At 39.1% G+C, this 20,405-nt stretch overlaps 4 protein-coding genes and 3 pseudogenes across 6 annotated transcripts; 2 read left to right on the top strand and 5 right to left on the bottom strand.

Annotated features, from left to right (window-relative positions):
- Nucleotides 1–21: 21 nt before the first annotated feature.
- LOC104705212 (uncharacterized) lies at nt 22–2,668 on the bottom strand. Its single transcript, XM_087458712.1, has 4 exons — nt 2,629–2,668; nt 2,238–2,359; nt 854–1,854; nt 22–751 (listed from the first exon to the last, which is right to left on the bottom strand). Exons 1-4 carry the CDS (start codon nt 2,666–2,668, stop codon nt 22–24), a joined length of 1,893 nt encoding a protein of 630 aa, XP_087314838.1.
- A 182-nt stretch (nt 2,669–2,850) lies between these two features.
- On the bottom strand, nt 2,851–4,736 carry LOC104705211 (uncharacterized; annotated as a pseudogene).
- A 1,765-nt stretch (nt 4,737–6,501) lies between these two features.
- Nucleotides 6,502–8,391, bottom strand: LOC104705210 (uncharacterized; annotated as a pseudogene).
- A 1,459-nt stretch (nt 8,392–9,850) lies between these two features.
- On the bottom strand, nt 9,851–11,745 carry LOC104703960 (uncharacterized). The gene is made up of 3 exons (XM_087456450.1): nt 11,605–11,745; nt 11,186–11,560; nt 9,851–10,984 (listed from the first exon to the last, which is right to left on the bottom strand). The coding sequence occupies exons 1-3, from the start codon at nt 11,743–11,745 to the stop codon at nt 9,851–9,853; spliced, it is 1,650 nt and encodes a 549-aa protein (XP_087312576.1).
- Nucleotides 11,746–12,205: 460 nt separating this feature from the next.
- On the top strand, nt 12,206–12,994 carry LOC104703959 (uncharacterized). Its single transcript, XM_010420053.3, has one exon. The coding sequence runs from the start codon at nt 12,267–12,269 to the stop codon at nt 12,750–12,752; it is 486 nt and encodes a 161-aa protein (XP_010418355.1). The 5' UTR covers nt 12,206–12,266; the 3' UTR covers nt 12,753–12,994.
- Nucleotides 12,995–13,604: 610 nt separating this feature from the next.
- Nucleotides 13,605–18,100, bottom strand: LOC104703956 (uncharacterized; annotated as a pseudogene).
- A 370-nt stretch (nt 18,101–18,470) lies between these two features.
- On the top strand, nt 18,471–20,345 carry LOC104703957 (uncharacterized). Of its 3 annotated transcripts, none has more exons than XM_087460109.1 (2): nt 18,471–19,516; nt 19,619–20,345. In XM_087460109.1, the coding sequence occupies exons 1-2, from the start codon at nt 18,471–18,473 to the stop codon at nt 20,343–20,345; spliced, it is 1,773 nt and encodes a 590-aa protein (XP_087316235.1). The 3 variants fall into 3 exon arrangements, with proteins under 3 accessions (XP_087316235.1, XP_010418350.2, XP_087316236.1); XM_087460110.1 differs by having other exon boundaries at nt 18,756–19,010; nt 19,212–20,345; XM_010420048.2 differs by having other exon boundaries at nt 18,471–20,345.
- Nucleotides 20,346–20,405: the final 60 nt, after the last annotated feature.

Genomic DNA, 20,405 nt, shown 5'->3' with positions numbered 1-20,405 from the left:
TCCAAGATGATGAAACTGTTTTCAAGAAAACATATCGAGGAAGCTTTTGTCCAATCTCCCATCATGTAACATATTAGTGATCAAGCCAAAGGTCGAAGCATCTCCAACAAACCCGCAACTCCTCATTTCTTTGATGAGTTCAGCTGATGCGGTTTCGTCACCATCTCTTAGATGTGCCCTGATCAGCGTATTATAGGTACCACTATTTGGGAGAATCCCATCTTCTTTCATTTTTCTGAACAAGGCATCTGCTTCTTGCATTAATCTTTTCCTACATAATCCTGAGATCATTGTTGTGTAGGTTACAACATTGGGCTTCAATCCTTTAAGACCGAGGTTACAAAATAAATCCCACGCTTCTCCCACCCTACCAGCCTTGCACATCCCATCAATCATATTAGTATATGTAATGATATTAAGTTCCATTTCACTCTTTTGCATGTCCTTGAATATGACCAATGCTGTCTTTAGCTTCCCGTTATTACAAAGCCCATCTAATAAGATGGTGTACGTCATAAGACTGGCAGGCACACGATCAAAAACCATCTGTTTGAATACCATTTGGGCAGAATCATAGTCGCCAGCCTGAAAAAAACCTTGGACAAGAGTGGTGTAAGTGACTGTGTTGCCAACCAATCCCATTTGAGACATCTCGCGGAAGAGTTGCATACCATCATCCTTTACCCTTTTACACTTGCAAAATCCCTTTATAAGAGTATTATATGTCACTACGTTTGGGAGGCAATCCTTGCTAACCATCAAAGAAAACATATGCTTGGCCTCGTTTAGACGATCGTGCATGCAAAACCCGTTAATCAATGAATTGAACGTGACAATACTAGGATCTATAGACCTTTTGATCATCTCCTCGTACAATTTCTCAGCCTCTAGAAGCTTCCCCTCCTTCACAAATGCATCGATCAATGCATTGAAAGTGACCAAATCAGGGTTGATTTTCCTCATGATCATATATCTAAGTAGTTGAGAGGCATCATTCCATCTTCCGTAATTACAAAGGCAACTTATAAGGCAGTTGTAGGTAACAACATTGGCTCTAATTCCTTTGCTTTCCATTTTGTTGAACAGGTTGAGTGCATCATCCACATGTTTGTATTTGCAAAGACTATCAATGACTGTGCTGTAGATTACAACATTGACCTCAATTTTTCTTTTCTCCATCTTGTTGAGCAAATTTAAAGCCAAATCAATGTCGCCTCTCTTACATAGTCCATTGACTACCACACCGTATGTCACTAGGTCCGGTTGACAGCCTCTTTTTAAAGCCATCCGCTCAACTAAAGCCACAGCTTCGGAAGCTTTGTTGTGCAGAAAAAGACCATGGATAAGAGTTGTAAATGTAACGGTATTAGGTTGATATCCCATTTCCACCATCTGATCCACCAAAGCAACGGCATCCCAAATCCTATTCCCGTGACAAAAACCATTGAGCAGCGAGTTCAGCGTGACAACATCGGGCTCATACCCGAGTTTCATCATCTTGCCCAAAACAGCTAAAGCAAGAGAGAGCTGAAACCGTCGGCAAAAACAGTTTATGAGAATATTGTAAGTATAGAGATTATGAGGAATTCCCAAATTTTGCATATGTTCGCCGAGAGAGATGACAACATCAAACTTGTTCATCTTAGTAATAGCACTCAACAGCTTACTGAACTCAACAATGGAAGGTAAGGGACGAGACTTGACCATTTCACTGAACAGAGTAATAGCATCATCTAGCTTTAAATCGCTCAGCACATTTCTACTCAATTTCTCTCTGTAAACACCACTAGCACTAGCGAAAGCTCGTCGTCCGTAGCAATGATTAAAGGAAGAAGGAGCAAGATTACCTTTACCCTGCTGATAATTACGAATGCTATTTCTTAGAATTAATGACTTTTTAAGTTGACACTTTCAGAAGTACGCCTCAAGACTTTTATGGTCCCATTCAAGCAAAGACGATAACAGCCTTATTATACATTGCAGCAAAGCTGAGATACCACACCTGGATATTACATCAAGCAGTATCGGTTGGCATACATCCTCGATCTACCTGAATCGATTGTTGTATTTACATATCCAGAGGCCAGAGCATATATATAAATAGCCTCCAACCTCCAACAATACTTCAACACCAATATGACTCTCGAGTGAAGTGACATATTTTGGAGGACTAACACGGTGTCGGTGGCTTTATGATTGATATGCTAATCCCGAAAAGGTAAAAGATTAGAACTTACATATATAGCAAACAACATTTGAAGTCTGAAATTCTCATGATATAAGCTTCTATGACTTTGAGAATCATTCTTGTTGTTAACTGGACAACAACTGTATGCATCAGCTCTTAAGAGCCTCAAACCTAGCAGGAAAATAACAAATAGAATCAGAGAGGTTCCATGAAGCGCAGACATAGCAACAAACGAAAATTTCTAAATAGAATATCAGCAGAAACGGTTTCAAGCAAAATTAGTTACTAACTTTGTTCCATACCACTTTCAAACCCAAAACTAGACAAGCATATTTAAAATCACAATTTCACATTACTTTTGCATTGTGAGGGAGAAGTAAAAATATAACAATCAATCAACCTAGTTAAGAAAAAAAAAAGATGAAACGATTGGAACTTACATATAACAAGACTATTCTTGTTGAAGTATGAAATCTTCATGATAGGAGCTTCTCAGTCTTGGAAGACTATTCTTGTCTCAACAAGAGAAAAGATGTGTTTGCATCAACCTAGCAGGAACATAGCAAACATAATCATTTTATAATGATCAGACATTACAACAACTTGTCAATAAACACGTCAATTCACCTCACTGCTTTTCTCTGGAGGATGATGAAACTGTTTTAGGAAAGCATATCAAGGAAGCTTTTGTCTAGTCTCCCATCATGCAACATATTTGTGACCAAGACAATGGTTGAAGCATCTCCAGCAAACCCGCAGCTCCTCATTTCTTTGATGAATTCAGCTGATGCGGCTTTGTCACCATCTCTAAGCTGTGCCCTGATCAACGTATTATATGCACCGCTATCTGGAAGAGGCCCATCTACTTTCATTTCTCTGAACAAGGCATCCGCTTCTTGCATTAAGCGTTTCCTACATAATCCTGAGATCATTGTAGTGTAGGTTACAACATCAGGCTTCAATCCTTTAAGGCTGAGGCTGCAAAATAAATCCCACCCTTCTTCCACCCTACTAGCCTTGCACATCCCATCAATCATAGTACTATATACACAAATATCAAGTTTCATTTCACTCTTTTGCATATCTCGGAATATGACCAACGCTTTCTCTAGCATCCCATAATTACAAAGTCCACCTAACAAAATGTTGTAAGTCACGATACTGGGAGGCACACCATCAGATTCCATCTTTTTGAATACCATTTGGACATGCTCACAATCATCAGCTTGAAAAAACCCTTGGATAAGTGTGTTGTAAGTGACGGTGTCTCCAACCAATCCTCTTTGAGCCATCCCGCGGAAGAGTTCCATACCCTCTTCTACTCTCTTAGATTTACAAAATCCCTTTATGAGAGTATTATAAGTCACTACATCTGGAAAACAACTTTTGCTAACCATCAAAGAAAACATCTGTTTGGCCTCGTCTAGGCGATTGTGCATGCAGAGTCCGTTGATTAATGAGTTGTAAGTGAAAATATTAGGATCTATTGACCTTTTGATCATCTCATTGTACAAATTTCAGCCTGCAAAAGCTTCCCCTCCTTCATAAACGCATCGATCAATGAGCTGAAAGTAACGGCGTTTGGGTTGATATCCCTTTCAATCATATCACCAAGTAACCGAGAGGCATCACCCCATCTTCTGTAATTACAAAGGCAACTAATGAGGCAGCTGTAGGTAAAAACATCCGGTCTGATTCCTTTGATCTCCATGTCATTGAACAGGTCAAGTGCATCATTCACATGCTTGTATTTGCAAAGAGCATCAATGACTGTGTTGTAGATTACAACGCCATGCTTTATTTTCCCTTCATCCATCTTCTTAAGCAATCTTAAAGCCAAATCAGTATCAGCTCTCTTACATATTCCGTTTACTACCACACCGTATGTAACTAGGTTCGGTTGACAACCTTTCACAAACATACGTTCAACTAAAGCCACTGCCTCGGATGCTTTGTTGTGGAGAAAAAGACCATGGATAAGAGTTGTAAATGTAACAGTATCTGGTTGAAATCCCATTGCCACCATCTGATCAACAAGAGATACAACATCTGTAATCCTATTCCCGTGACAGAAACCATTGAGCAGAGAGTTAAGTGTGACAACGCTGGGCTCATAGCCGAGTTTCATCATCTTCCCAAGAACAGCTAAAGCAAGAGAGAGTTGAGAAGAGCGGCAGAAACAGTTAACGAAAATACTGTAAGTAAAGAGATCATGTGAAATTCCCAGATTTTGCATCTTCTCCCCAAAGGAGATGACAAGATCAAACTTCTTCATCTTAGCAATTGTAGTAAAAAATTTACTGAAATAAACAATGGAAGGCAAAGGACGAGACTTGACCATCTCACCGAACAAACCAATTGCATCGTCTAACTTAATGTCCTGTAACACATTTCTACTCAATTTTTCTCTGTAAACATCACTGCCACCACTAGAAAAAGCTCGTACCCAGAAACCGCAATGGCTAAACGAAGAAGGAGCAGTTCCATGTTTACCTTTCTGAAGAGCAAATCTCTTTCCCGTCGATGCAATCGCAAACAATCTCCTCATCTTCTATATCGTTCCGATGAACAAGGGAGAGAGAGAAACCCTATGATTAAAGCAGTCAGTTCAATACCGATTCGGTTACATCTGGTTTTGTTTAACCGGATATGTCTTTGTTTAGTACTATTATTATTCTTCATTTAATAATTGTCGTAATGACAGATCAAAAAAAGTCTTCGACCAGTTCTATATCTCTATCAATTTCCCTATAATTATTTCATTAACGAGCAAAGTCGTATTATATTCTGCGAAATTCCAATTGAGTCACTCCGGTCTGGATAAACCGGATATTGCCTTTCTCAGTTGTTTCTCTAAATTTTTTTAAGCACCAAACGCAGCGTCTTCTAACATTCTACATGGGCAAAACTCAAATATGCGACCTTTGCATTAGTTTTTTTTCTTCTCAATTTTAAGCCGAAAACGCAGCGTTTTTCCAAAACTCTACATAGGCAAAACTCAAATATGCGACCTTCAATCTTAAAGCATAAAACACTCAGAACCTAAATCATAGGAGTCAGACGAAGAAATTTACAAAGCATATGAAAGAAAGACCAATCTTTAGAGATTTTTTTTGAAACAGACGACGAAATTATCTATTGCCTCTTGTAAACTGACGACACCTTTCTCAAGCTTCTTATCTGTGAAGGAAGGAAGAACTTAAAACTCATTCGACATGGTTCCATCGCTTGTTGCAGCGTCTCTAAAAAGCATCAGACTTGGCACCCATCATTTTTGCATATCTTTTCAGATTCCTTTAAGAGCATCTAATTAAAGAATTAGTGTTTACATTACATTGATAGTCTCAGCAAATACCACACCTGGAAATTACATCAATCAGTATTTTGGTTGGCATACATTCTCTAGCTAAATCCACTGTTGTTGTATTTACAGAACCAGAGCATACATATATATATATATAGCCTCCCACCTCCACCAATAACACCACTATGCATGACGTGACATATTTGCTAGGATATGATTAAAGCAGTCGGTTCAATACCGATTCGGTTACATCTGGTTTTGTTAAACCGGGTATGTCTCTGTTTAGTACTCTTTTTATTATTCTTCATTTAATAATTGTCGGAATGACAGATTAAAAAAAAGTCTTCGACTAGTTCTATCAATTTCCCTATAATTATTCCATTAACGTATTGAGCAAAGTCGTATTATATTCTGCGAAATTCCAATTGAGTCACTCCAGTCTGGATAAACCGGATATTGAATTTCTCAGTTGTTTTTCTACTTTTTCTTAAGCACGAAACAGCGTTTTCCAACATTCTACATGGGCCAAACTCAAATATGCGGCCTTCAATTGTATTAGTTTTTTGTTTTCCCAAATTTTAAGCCCAAAACGCAGCGTTTTAAAAACTCTACACAAAAACTCAAATAGCGACCTTCAATCTTAAATCATAAAAAAACACTCAGAACCTTAAAAGTTCAATTAGAGAAGCTAGATCTTCAGGTCTTGTTCTGAGAAGATATGTAATCTCATAGGAGTCTGACCAAAGCAGACAAGAAATTTACAAAGCATATGAGAGAGAGACCAATCTTTAGAGATTTTTTGAAACAGACGACGAAATTATCTATTGCCACTTGTAAACTAACGACACCTTTCTCAAGATTCTTAACATGTTGTCTTGATAGGAGCTAGGGAGAAAATAACAAATTTAATCAGTCATATTTTCTAATGATCAGACATTATCACAACAACTTCTCATCAGAACAGAAGCAAAAACATCAAGCTTTTCTTTCTGGGATGATGAAACTGTTTTTAAGAAAGCATATCGAGGAAGCTTTTGTCCAATCTCCCATCATGTAACATATTAGTCACCAAGCCAAAGGTTGAAGCATCTCCAGCAAACCCGCAACTCCTTATTTCGTTGATGAGTCCTGTTGATGCGGCTTTGTCACCATTTCTAAGATGTGCCCTGATCAGCTTATTATAGGTACAATCATCTGGGATAATCCCATCTTCTTTCATTTTTCTAAACAAGGCATCCCCTTTGTGCAGTAACCGTTTCCCACAGAACCCTGAGATCATTGTAGTGTAGCTTACAACATCAGGCTTCAATCCTTTAAGTCTAAGACTGCAAAATAAATCCCACGCTTCTCCCACTTTACCAGCCTTGCACATCCCATCAATCATAATATTATATGTATATATATCAAGTTCCAGTTCACTCTTTTGCAATACTCGAAGATCACCAATGCTTTCTCTACCATCCCATGATCACAAAGTCCACCTAGCAAAATGGTGTATGTCATGATATTGGGAGGCACACCATCAGAAACCATCTGTTGGAATACCATTTGGGCATAATTACAGTCACCAGCTTGAAAAAACCCTTGGATAAGTGTGTTGTAAGTGACGGTGTTGCCAATCAATCCTTTTCCAGTCATCCCGCGGAAGAGTTCCATACCCTCTTCTACTCTCTTAGATTTACAAAATCCCTTTATCAGAGTATTATAAGTCACTACATCTGGAAAACAACTTTTGCTAACCATCAAAGAAAACATATGTTTGGCCTCATCCAGGCGATTGTGCACGCAGAGTCCGTTGATTAATGAGTTGTAAGTGAAAATATCAGGATCTATTGACCTTTTGATCATCTCATTGTACAATTTTTCAGCCTGCAAAAGCTCCCCCTCCTTCATAAAGGCATCGATCAATGCGCTGAAAGTGACTACATCGGGGTTGATTTTCTTTTCAATCATATCACTGAGTAGTCGAGAGGCATCACTCCATCGTCCGTAATTACAAAGGCAGCTTATGAGGGAGTTGTAGGTAATAACATTGGCTCTAATTCCTTTCTTCTCCATTTAGTCGAACAGGTCGAGTGCATCATCCAAAAGTTTGTATTTGCAAAGACTATCAATGACTGTGCTGTAGATTACAACATTTGCCTCTATTTTCCCATTCTCCATCATCTTCTTGAGCAGAGTTAAAGCCAAATCAATATCACCAGTCTTACAGAGTCCATTAATTACCACACCGTATGTTACCAGGTCCGGTTGACAGCCTTTCTTAGCCATTCGGTCAACTAAAGCCACAACTTCAGAAGCTTTGTTGTGGAGAAAAAGGCCATGAATCAGAGTTGTGAATGTCACCGTATCGGGTTGATATCCCATTGCCACCATCTGATCAACCAAAGCAACGACATCAGAAATCCTCTTACTGTGACAGAAACCATTGACAAGAGAAGAAAGCGTGACAACATCGGGCTCATAACCGAGTTTCATCATCTTTCCCAGAATAGCTAAAGCAAGAGAGAGCTGAGATCGGCGGCAAAAACAGTTAATGAAAATATTGTATGAATAGAGATCATGTGCAATTCCCTGATTCTGCATCTTCTCCCCCAAGGAGATGACAAGATCGAACTTCTTCATCTTAGCAATTGCAGTCAACAATTTGTTAAAATCAACAGTGGAAGGGCGTGGACGAGAGTGTAGCATCTCACTGAATAGACCAATAGCATCATCTACCTTAATATCACTCAGCGCATTTCTACTCAATTTCTCTCTATAATCACCACTTCCACTAGCGAAAGCTCGTCGTCCGGAAAAAAAGATTAAAGGAAGAAGGATTACCTTTCCCCTGCAGATTCCGGTGAACAATTCTCTCCGCCTTGGATGAAATTAGACTCGAAATCGATCTCTGCATTTTGGCTTTCTTCAGCCTACCGAGCTCCTTCGTCGTAATCTCACACTCGATCTCAGTCTCACTCTGCAAATCGCAAAACCCTCTACACGGAGAGGAGAGGTGAACAAGCCGGTGGGGATCTGGTTTAGAACATTATACCGAACCGGTGAGATTGTGGTTTATATATAACTTACTACCAAAACCGGGTTACTACGATTGAATTTGAAGTGGTCATTTAATTTAGTTACATACAGTAGGTGATCCATAAATATGTCAAGAGAACTTATAACTAAACTAGTTTTAACAATTTAACAACTTTTTTTGGTAATAAAATCCATCGAATCCAACAATGGGGTTATTCACTTTTTGTAAAACCTTTTGTCAAAAATACTAAGTTTAGTTTCAAACCGGTTTAACAAGCAAGAAATAAGCTTAAATCAATTTCTCTAATTACTTTGGTGAGTAGAGAAGATAGGTGATGGCTATATATAGCAAACAATTTTTGGAATTGAATTTAAAGCAAATAGCTTTTTTACAGCTGAATCAGTTCTTGTATCTACAGAATCACAGCGTATATATATATATATACATATAGCCTCCGAGCTGCAATAATACTTAAACTGTTAAACACCACTATGTCCCTCGAGAGATGTCAGTGGCTTTCAGGATTGATATACTACCACACTGAATCCCAAGAAAGATGAAAGATTACAAACATCATTTGAAGGCTGAAACTTTCGTATGATAGAAGCTTCTCTGACTTTGACAACCATTCTTGTGTTAACAATACAACAAGTGATAGCAGATTTAAACCCAAATCAGTATCTTCTCTCTTACAAATCCCGTTTACTACCTACCACACACCGTAAGTAACTAGGTTCGGTTGACAGCCTTTCATCACCATCCGTTCAACAAAAGCCACCGCTTCTGTGACCTTGTTGTGGAGACAAAGTCCATGAATGAGAGAGTTGAACGTCCATGTATCACGTTTATATCCCATTTCCACCATTTGTCCAAATTTTTTTCATCATAGAATTGCATTATTCCCTTAATATGCAGTAAAGAAAAAGAACAACATACAATATTCGTTATCAACTCTGTTCCACTACACCATCAAATCTGAAACTAGACTAGAGTATTTCAAATCACAATCACAGAATTCTTTTGCATTATTATAAGGGAGAAACAAAGATATAACAATCAATCAACCTAATTAAGAAAAAAATATTGGAACTTACAACATCAGTTGATGTTTGAAATCTTCATGATAGGAGCTTCTCTGTCTTTGAAGGATATTCTTGTCTCAACAAGACAACAAGTGTGTTTGCATCAACTCTTGTACGTAACCTAGCAAGAAATAAAAAATATAACCATTCATATTTGTATAATGACCTGATATTACGATAACTTATTGTTTGAATAGATGCAAAAAAAAGTTAATTCACCTCACAGCTTTTCTCTCGAGTATGATGAAACTGTTTTAAGAAAGCAAATCGAGGAAGCTTTGGTCAAATCTCCCATCATGTAACATATTTGTGAGCAAGCCAAAGGTCGAAGCATCTCCAACAAACCCGCAACTCCTCATTTCTTTGATGAGTTCTGCTGATGCAGCTTTGTCACCATTTCTAAGATGTGCCCTGATCAGCGTATTATATGTACCACTATCTGGGAGAGGCCCATCTTCTTTCATTTTTCTGAACAAGGCATCAGCTTCTTGCATTAATCTTTTCCTACATAATCCTGAGATCATTGTTGTGTAGGTTACAACAGTGGGCTTCAATCTTTTAAGACTGAGGTTACAAAATAAATCCCATGCTTCTCCCACCTTCCCAACCTTGCACATCCCATCAATCATAGTAGTATATGTAATGATATTAAGTTCCATTTCACTCTTTTGCATGTCCTTGAATATGATTAATGCTGTCTCTAGCTTCCAGTTATTACAAAGCCCATCTAATAAGATGTTGTACGTCATAAGACTGGCAGGCACACGATCAGAAACCATCTGTTTGAATACCATTTGGGCATAATCACAGTCGCCAGCTTGAAAAAACCCTTGGATAAGTGTGTTGTAAGTGACTGTGTTGGCAACCAATCCCCTTTGAGACATCTCGTGGAAGAGTTCCATACCATCCTTTACTCTTTTACACTTGCAAAATCCGTTCATAAGAGTATTATATGACACTACGTTTGGGAGGCAATCCTTGCTAACCATCAAAGAAAACATATGCTTGGCCTCGTTTAGACGATCATGCATGCAAAACCCGTTGATCAATGAATTGTAAGTGGCAGTATCTGGTTCTATAGACCTTTTGATCATCTCCTTGTACAATTTCTCAGCCTCTGTAAGCTTTCCCTCCTTCCCAAATGCATCGATCAATGCATTGAAAGTGACCAAATCAGGGTTGATATTCCTCTTGATCATATCACTGAGTAGTCGAGAGGCATCACTCCATCGTCCGTAATTACAAAGGCAGCTTATGAGGGAGTTGTAAGTAACAACATTGGCTCTAATTCCTTTCTTCTCCATTTCGTTGAACAGGTTGAGAGCATCATCCAAATGTTTATATTTGCAAAGACTATCAATGACGGTGCTGTAGATTACAACATTGACCTTAATTTTTCCTTTCTCCATCTTCTTGAGCAAATTTAAAGCCAAATCAATGTCACCTCTCTTACATAGTCCATTGACTACCACACCGTATGTCACTAGGTCCGGTTGACAGCCTTTCTCAGCCATCCGGTCAACTAAAGCCACAGCTTCGGAGGCTTCGTTGTGGAGAAAAAGTCCATGGATAAGAGTTGTAAATGTAACGGTATTAGGTTGATATCCCATTTCCACCATCTGATCAACCAAAGCTACGACATCCCATATCCTATTCCCGTGACAGAAACCATTGACAAGAGAAGAAAGCGTAACAATGCTGGGCTCATAACCAAGTTTCATCATCTTCCCAAGAAGACCTAAAGCAAGAGGGAGTTGAAAGCAGCGGCAGAAACAGTTTACGAAAATACTGTAAGTATAGATATCATGTGAAATTCCCAGCTTCTGCATCTTCTCCCCCAAGGAGATGACAACATCATACTTCCTCATCTTAGCAATAGCACTCAACAGTTTACTGAACTCAATGATTGAAGGAAAAGGACGAGACTTGACCATTACACCGAACAAACCAATTGCATCATCTAACTTGAGATCACTCATCCCATTTCTCAATATCTCTCTTTAATCACCACTGCCACTAGCGAAAGCTCGTCGTCCGCAGTAAAGATAAAGGAAGAAGGAGCGATTCTAGGATTACCTTTCCCCTGAAGATTCCGATGAACAAATCTCTTCGCCGTCGATTCCAATGCCCACGAAACCGATCTCTGCATCGTCTCCGATTCAGCTTCAGCTGATTTGAGGAGCTCTGCAGATTCCAAAAACCCTATAGACGACGACTCATCAAACCCAGAGCAAAGAGAAACTGATAAACCGGTGGTAGAGTTCCGGTTTAATTTTTATTGCCAAGCTGGTTTAGGCCGGCTAAGCTGCTAACATTTTTCAATTATTAATAATTTCTTTAAGAGACTCTTTTATCAAACAAAAAAACTTGAATAATAATTCCAATTTTTCAAAAAAAAAAACCTCCAACTTGAAAAATATATTTTTTATAAATAATTAACATTTTTGAAAATCAGCAAAAAAAAAAAAAAGCATATTCTTGAACTCAATGAAAAGTCATTCTATAACTTTAATAACAGACAAAATCCAATTCTTTAATTGCAACACAAGGCATCCTTTTATTCCCATTAAAAAGTATATATAAACCACATTCCTAGCTTTTATATATGCATTAGTTGGATTGCTTCGCCTTTGTCATCTCATCTCTTGCTTCCGTTGATAAAAAAAAAGAATGAAGCTAAACGAGTCAAGAGGTGGTGATGAAACAGAGAAGCACAGGCAACAACAACATTTCGAACACGACCTAAAGAACATGATCTCTTCGTTAACCCACATGGGAGGAGGAGGAGGAGACAAGGCACATGCAGGAACGAGCCAATACGAAGAAGAGGAGGATAGCATCAGGGTCATCACGCTTTCTGGATCAAACCTTGGAGCCACCATGAAGACCGAGCTTGACAACAATCATGCAGACGGCCATAAGAATGGAGATCAAGAGCTTGATTTTTTTAGCACTTACGTTAATAGCAACTTCCAAGCTGTTAACAATTCGATTATGATAGGGGCCAAGTACGAGACTCATGATCCTGGTGTTCATCTTGACATCTCGGGTGATGTGGAGAAGCCTTCGATGAAGGTACCCTCGAAGAGTTCAAGGGGAAAGAAGGGTAAAAATCCGTCAAGAAGTGACCGTCGAGAATCTGAACATACAAATTGAATGGTATGGAATGGTGTCTTAATGGACAAAGCAATTTGATTGGCTTCAGTATGTATTCTCTTTTTTTCTTTTTAAATTTCTTGTCTTACCTTCTCTAAATAATCAGAGAAGTGGTGCATACTAAAGCACTTTACTTTCTCTTCGAGGTTGTTGTTTTCGCTTGCGCTTATTACTATATAACATGTTATATATGTAGTTTATTCATAATATAAATAAGTGTATGAAGCAGGGTGTGGTCGATACAGAGCATGTGTCAATAGCATAACCAATAAAGGTCCAAGAATCATTGTAAGGCATTAAGACAGTAATCTTGTAACTCGAATATGGCACAAAAGATACACAAGAAGAACACAGCAAAGAATTATAAAGAGAACGTACAAGCTTCTGCATTGCAAGACAAAGCCACTTTTTGACAGCTTGGGTTTACCTAAACTACTCTGTGTCCTCAGAAGCATGAAAACAGTAATTATCATAAGAAAATGTATGCATCACCCATAGCCGCAAAGAAGTCTTCACACCTCAAAGTTTGATCATCATGTCATTTAAAATTGAGATCGGATCCCTAATACATATATATGTACAAAGAGAAGTGACATAAACATCTTTAAAAAATCTAAAATCTTCTTGAAGGGGGCTTCTTTGAGTTCTAACCACTGATCTTCTTGCGGTAACAAGTGTTTGGATCAACTCCTGTCTGAAACTTACATGGACAATATTTAAATCGTCAAATTCATGAAACGCAGGCAAATTAGCAGCAACAAAAAAGTATATGCAGAAAAAAATTGTCATTAAACTAGCAGCAAAAGTTTTGATTTACCACACAACTTCTCTCTCTGAGGATGATTGAACTGTTTAAGAAAGCATGTCCAAAAAGCTTTTGTCCAGTCTCCCATCATGTAACATACTAGTGACCAAGCCAAAGGTTGAATCATCTCCAGCAAACCCGCAACTCCTCATTTCTTTGATGAGCTCTGCTGATGTGGTTGTGTCACCATCTTGAAGATGTGACCGGATCAGCGTATTATATGTGGAGTCATTTGGGAGAGTCCCATCTTCTTACATTTTTCTAAACAGAGCATCTGCTTCATGCTTTAAACCTTTCCTACAAAATCCATCTAGCAAAATGTTGTAGGTCAAAATATTGGGAGGCACACCACTAGAACCCATTAGTTCAAAAACTTCTTGGGCATGATCGTTGTTGCCAGCTTGAATAAACCCTTGGATAAGTATGTTGTAAGTGACGGTGTTGCCCATCAATCCTCTTTGAGACATATCGCCCAAGAGTTTCATACCCTCTTCTACCCTCTTAGACTTAAAAAATCCCTTAATGAGAGTATTATATGTCACTACATTTGGGAAACAACCTTTGCTAACCATCAAAGCAAACATATTCTTGGCTTTCTCTAGGCGATCGTGCATGCAAAACCCATTGATCAATGAATTGTAAGTGGCAGTATCAGGATCTATAGACCTTTGGATCATCTCCTTGTACAACTTTTCAGCATCTACAAGCTTCCCCTCTTTCACAAACGCATCGATGGATGCATTGAAACCATTGACAAGAGAAAAAAGCGTGAGTACACTAGGCTCATGACTGAGTTTGATTATCTTCCCAAGAGTAGCTAAAGCAGGAGAGAGTTGAGAGGAGCGACAGAAACAATCTACGAAAATACTGTAAGTATAGTGATTATGATAAATCCTCAGCTTTTGCATCTTCTCCCCCAAAGAGATGACAACATCAAACTTATTCATCTTAGCAATAGCACTCAAAAGCTTACTGAACTCGGAAATCTTAGGGAAAGGACAAAACTTGACCATTTCATCGAAAACACCAATAGCATCGTCTAAGTTGATATCACGAAGCCCATTTCTCAATATCTCTCTGTAATCATCATCACTTGCACTAGAGAAAGCTCGTCTCCAGCAACAAAGAATCAATGAAGGAGGAGGAGCAGTTACAAAATGACCTTGAACATGAACAAATGTCCTCATCGTCGACGCATTCATGATAGATCTCAGCATCGCTTGAGCTGATAGGGCTCCGAGTCCTTTCTCAGTCTTTTAAATTACAGAGTTATTGCAAAACCCTTAAACCCTAAACAGAGAGTCGGACACATTTGAAAAGCGGTTTACTTAAGGTTAAGTACTTAATTATTGAACCGGAAACCGGACTAACTTTTTGATGCAACCCTGTTTTGAAATATATAACAAGGAGAAGATTTGAAAGTTTTACAGCGCTTACCTTTCAAATAATGTTTTTTCCTCTAAATTACACAAAAATAACAATTATATGTGGGGGTGTAAAAGCCAATAACATATTTTATGAAGTACATCAAAAAGGTACGAAATCAGAAATGTGTAATATGAAATGTTTAGCTCATTTTTGGGGTTCTTGTTAAAGTCCGTGGCTATGGCACTTCCGGTCTATGCAATGTAACAAGTATACATCTCCTCCAGTTCTGAAACTATAACGGTTGGCCAATGGTATATATGGGCTCTCAATCCAATAGCTTAGACCATTGCTCATGATATCTGAAATCACTTCTGGTTCTTGCAACAGATCCTTGGATTTCTCATCCAGATCATATGGAGCATTTCTGTCCACATGAAACACGAAGAGAAGTGGTCATTTCAAAAAATTGAAGGCACTAAGGGTGATATAATGTTAAACTATAGACATTACAAATTTACAGAGTGCACTCGGTACACAAGAATCACTCCAAGTACATATCCACAAAAATACAGAGCAACCCAATGAGTCAACAACAGCAGGACCAATTAAGGTAAGATCCATAAAATGGTGTACAATAGTCAAACTTTTAGCTTGAATATGGTACAAAAATTAAGACATAAGGGGAAGAACATAACCTGAATTTCATAGAGAAGGTAAGGTACAAGCTTCTTCAGCATTGCATGATGAAGCCACTTTGACAACTCAAGTTCCAGACTGAGAGTACCGAAATGGCTCAATAAGCATGAAAAGAGTAAACATCAAAAGAATATTCACATTTCCAAAATTGAACTTATCATAAACAGAATCTACAAAAACCTGCATTTATATGCATCATGCGTAGCAGCAAAGAAATCAAATTAGAATATTGGCATGGAAGCTTTGCTGCTAAAGACAAAAATGTGAATAGTCTTCTATTCTATCATGCACCCTCCAATTGATGACCCTGCAAAGCAAACACACCAAACCAGTCAGAGGAATCTGGAGTTTGAATCTTAAATCTGACTTCGACATTAAATAGCAAATTTCCTCTGACGCTACAGCAGAACCTACAGCCAAAAATAAACTGGACAAAATTGAGTGGAGGACATACCACACTCTTGCACAGATCCTCAAATACTGCCAATGCATTTTGTGCCTCCTTATTACATAAACCGACCAGCATATTGTAAAATGTGTTGGTATCAGGACAAACACCACTGGTAATCATCTCCTCGACAATGTCTAGGGCGCCATTAAAATCACCCACTCGATAGAACCCATCAATCAAAATGCGGTAAGTAATTGAATCACCAACTATTCCTCTTTGGTACATCTCGCAGGCTAGCTCCATCCCGTCGTAAACCTTTTCGGCCTTACAATAGCCATTAATGAGTGTGGTAAAGGTCACTACATTGGGGGAGCACCTCTTGTCAGCCATTGAATCAAACATCTCTTTGGCCTCATCTAGGCGGTTCTGTTTGCAGAGTCCATCAACCATTGAGGTATAGGTAACAGTATTGGGGACTACACCTTTTCTGAGCATCTCCAAGTAGAAATATTCAGCCCTTGAAAAGTTCCCTTCTTTGGCATATGCGCTGATCAATATACTGTAAGTTTGAACATCAGGTTGCAAACCACTGAGGGGGAGACTAGTGAATAAATGCCATGCTTCGTCCACCTTATTAGCCTTGCACATTCCATGGATCATGATGTTATAAGCACGAATATCAAGGACCATACCACTCTTTTGCATAGCCTTAAATAATTTCCACGCCTTTTCAGGCTTACCATTAACACAAAAACCATGCAACACAATACTATGAGTTACGACATTAGGGCGCAAACCACGAGATATCATTTCACTGAGAAGATCTTGAGCAGCATTAAGGTCGCCCACCTGACAGAACCCGTGAATAAGAGTGCTATAAGTAAATATATCAGGAACTAGTCCTCTTCTAGACATCTCACGGAGAAGTTCCATTCCGTCATCTACCCTCTTAGCCCTACAACATCCGTCTATGAGAGTAGTGAAAGTGACTACGTCCGGAGAGCAGCCCTTGGTTTCCATCAAGTCAAACATGCGCTTGGCATCCTCGAGACGGTTACGTTTGCAAAGCCCACTGATGATTGAACTATAGGTAACTGCATTAGGATTTATATCCCTACGGAGCATCTCCTCGTATAACTCTTGAGCCTCAGAGAACTTCCCTTCGTTGACAAACGCATAAACCAAAGTATTGAAAGTGAAAATGTTAGGATTGATTCTCCTTTCAATCATATCATGGAGAAGTCCCTCAGCATCACTCCATCTACCCGAGATACAACAACAATGTATCATACAGCTGTAAGTAATCACATTGGGAAAAATCCTTTTTTCCTGCATTTCAGTGAAAAGATTCTGAGCATCACTGTATTGCCCGTCTTTGCAAAGACGATCAATGATAGAGTTATAGATAGCAGTATGGGGTTTGATGTGGCTTTCCTCCATATTCCTAAGCAGATTCAAGGCAGAGTCAGTGTCACCAATCTTACACATCCCATTTACAATAGTTCCGTAAGTTATCCGGTTAGGTTGATGACCTTCTTCCACCATTCGATCAAGCAAAGCCAAGGCTTCAGAAATCTGATCTTGGAGACATAACCCATGAATCAGCGTGTTAAACGTAACAACATCAGGGTGGAAACCAAGTTTACAGATCTTGCCCAGTGTGGACAAAGCAAAATACAATTCATGACAGCTGCAGAAACATTTTATCAGAATATTGAAGCTGTAAATATCAACTGAGAGATCATCAGGTAACAACAGTTCCATCTTCTGATAGAGAGAAATCACAACATCGGGACGATTCATTCTGACGATGACACACATAAGTTTATTGAAATCCACAGCCGAATAGAAGGAACGAGATCGAACCATATCATCGAACAATTCAATTGCATTATCTAAGGTTTCGATATAATGAGAAACACTTCCTAATGTCAAACTCTCTCCTTCGAAAGGTAGACGCTTTGATGAAACCATACCTTTCTGGGAGACGCGACGATGAGTGAATCTCGTGCTGCTGCTGCTGATCAATCTAGCTGAAGCACCAACAGAGGAGGATGATGATTCAGATCTGAAAACCCTAGCCAACATTTTTTTTTTGTGTTCGCCTGATTTTGTTTACTCTCTCAAAGTGTGTGTTTCAATTAGACTGATGGCACAAGAAGAACAGTACGAGCGGTTCAATTTGATTGGCTTGTTGACCGGTTCAATTTGATTGTCTTGTTGACCGGTTCAGATGAATTGTTTTAAATGAAATGAAGAATTTTAAAGAGCAATGACCGGTTTAAGAAAACCATTTGTAACCGAATTGGAATTGAACCGAACCGACTGCTCTCGATTGTAGGGTTTATTCGATTCTGCGATTTTGCTGTTTTGATCTCTTCACGCTCTCTCTATCTCTCCACTAGTGTGGATCGTCTCATTACGAGGAGAGAAGCCATTTTCGAAGCAATCGAAGAGGATGAGGAGATCAGTTGCGATTACGGGCAGGAGATATCTTCATCGGCATACTCTGGTTAAAGGTACTCCTCCTGGAACTGCTCGTTGCGGTTCGGAACGATCTTTTGCTACTACTTGTTATGATTACAGAGAGAAATTGAGTAGAAATAGGCTGAGCGATTTAAAGTTAGACGATGTTGTTGGTTTGTTCAGTGTTATGGTACAGTCTAGTCCACGCCCTTCAATCATTGAGTTCAGTAAACTGTCGAGTGCTATTGCTAAGATGAAGAGGTTTGATGTTGTCATCTCTCTCGGCGAGCAGATGCAAAATTTGGGGATTCCGCATAATCTCTATACTTACAATATTCTCATAAACTGTTTTTGCCGACGGTTTCAGCTCTCTCTTGCTTTAGCTGTTTTGGGCAAGATGATGAAACTCGGCTATGAGCTCGATGTTGTCACGCTGAACTCGCTGCTCAATGGTTTCTGTCACGGGAATAGGATTTGGGATGCCGTAGCTTTGGTTGATCACATGGTGGCAATGGGATATCAACCCGATACCGTTACATTTAACACTCTAATTCATGGCCTTTTTCTCCACAACAAAGCTTCTGAAGCTGTGGCTTTAGTTGATCGAATGGCTGAGAAAGGCTGTCAGCTAAATCTGGTTACTTACGGTGTGGTGGTAAACGGAATATGTAAGAGAGGTGATATTGATTTGGCTTTAAATCTGCTCAAGAGGATGGAACAAGGAAAATTAGAGGCTGATGTTGTAATTTACAACACAGTCATTGATGGTCTCTGCAAATACAAACATGTGGACGAAGCTCTAAACCTGTTCAACGAAATGGAAAGCAAAGGAATTAGAGCTAATGTTGTTACCTACAGCTCCCTCATTAGTTGCCTTTGTCATTACGGAAGATGGACTGATGCTGCTGGACTACTCAGCAATATGATTGAGAGGAAAATCAATCCCGATGTTGTTACATTCAATGCACTGATCAATGCTTTTGCGAAAGAGGGGAAGCTTTTAGAGGCTGAAAAGTTGCACAAGGAGATGATCCAAAGGTCCATAGCTCCTAATGTTATCACTTACAATTCATTGATCTATGGGTTTTGTATGCACGATAGTCTAAACGAGGCCAAGCAGATGTTTGAGTTCATGGTTAGCAAGAATTGCCTCCCAAACGTTGTGACATATAATACTCTGATAAAGGGATTTTGCAAGTGTAAAAGAGTAGATGATGCTATGGAACTCTTCCACGAGATGTCTCAAAGGGGATTGGTTGGTAGCACAGTCACTTACAACACACTTATCCAAGGGTTTTTTCAAAATGGTGACAGTGATTATGCCCAAATGGTATTCAAACAGATGGTTTCTGATCGTGTGCCTGCCAGTATTATGACGTACAACATCTTATTAGATGGGCTTTGTAATAACGGGAAGCTAGAGACAGCATTGGTCATATTGAAGGACATGCAAAAGAGTGAAATGGAACTTACTATCGTCACATATAGTACTATGATTGATGGGATGTGCAAGGCTGGGAAGGTGGGAGAAGCATGGGATTTATTTTGTACCCTCGGCATTAAAGGAGTGAAGCCTGATGTTGTAACCTACACAACAATGATCTCAGGATTATGTAGGAAAAGCTTAATGCAAGAAGCAGATGCCTTGTTCAGAAAAATGAAAGAAGATGGGATTCTCCCAAATAGTGGTACCTATAATACGCTGATCAGGGCACATCTAAGAGATGGTGACAAAGCAGCATCAGCAGAACTCATCAAAGAAATGAGGAGTTGCGGGTTTGTTGGAGATGCTTCGACCTTTGGCTTGCTCACAAATATGTTACATGATGGGAGATTGGACAAAAGCTTCCTCGATATGCTTTCTTAAAGCAATTTATTCCTCAAGAGAAGAGGAGTGGTAGAGCATCTGTGAGGTGAATATACATGT

This window comes from Camelina sativa, chromosome 7 (assembly GCF_030686135.1).
Source record: "Camelina sativa cultivar CO46 ecotype springtype chromosome 7, ASM3068613v1".
Taxonomy (NCBI): domain Eukaryota; kingdom Viridiplantae; phylum Streptophyta; class Magnoliopsida; order Brassicales; family Brassicaceae; genus Camelina; species Camelina sativa.
This window is presented reverse-complemented; position numbering and strand designations above follow the sequence as displayed.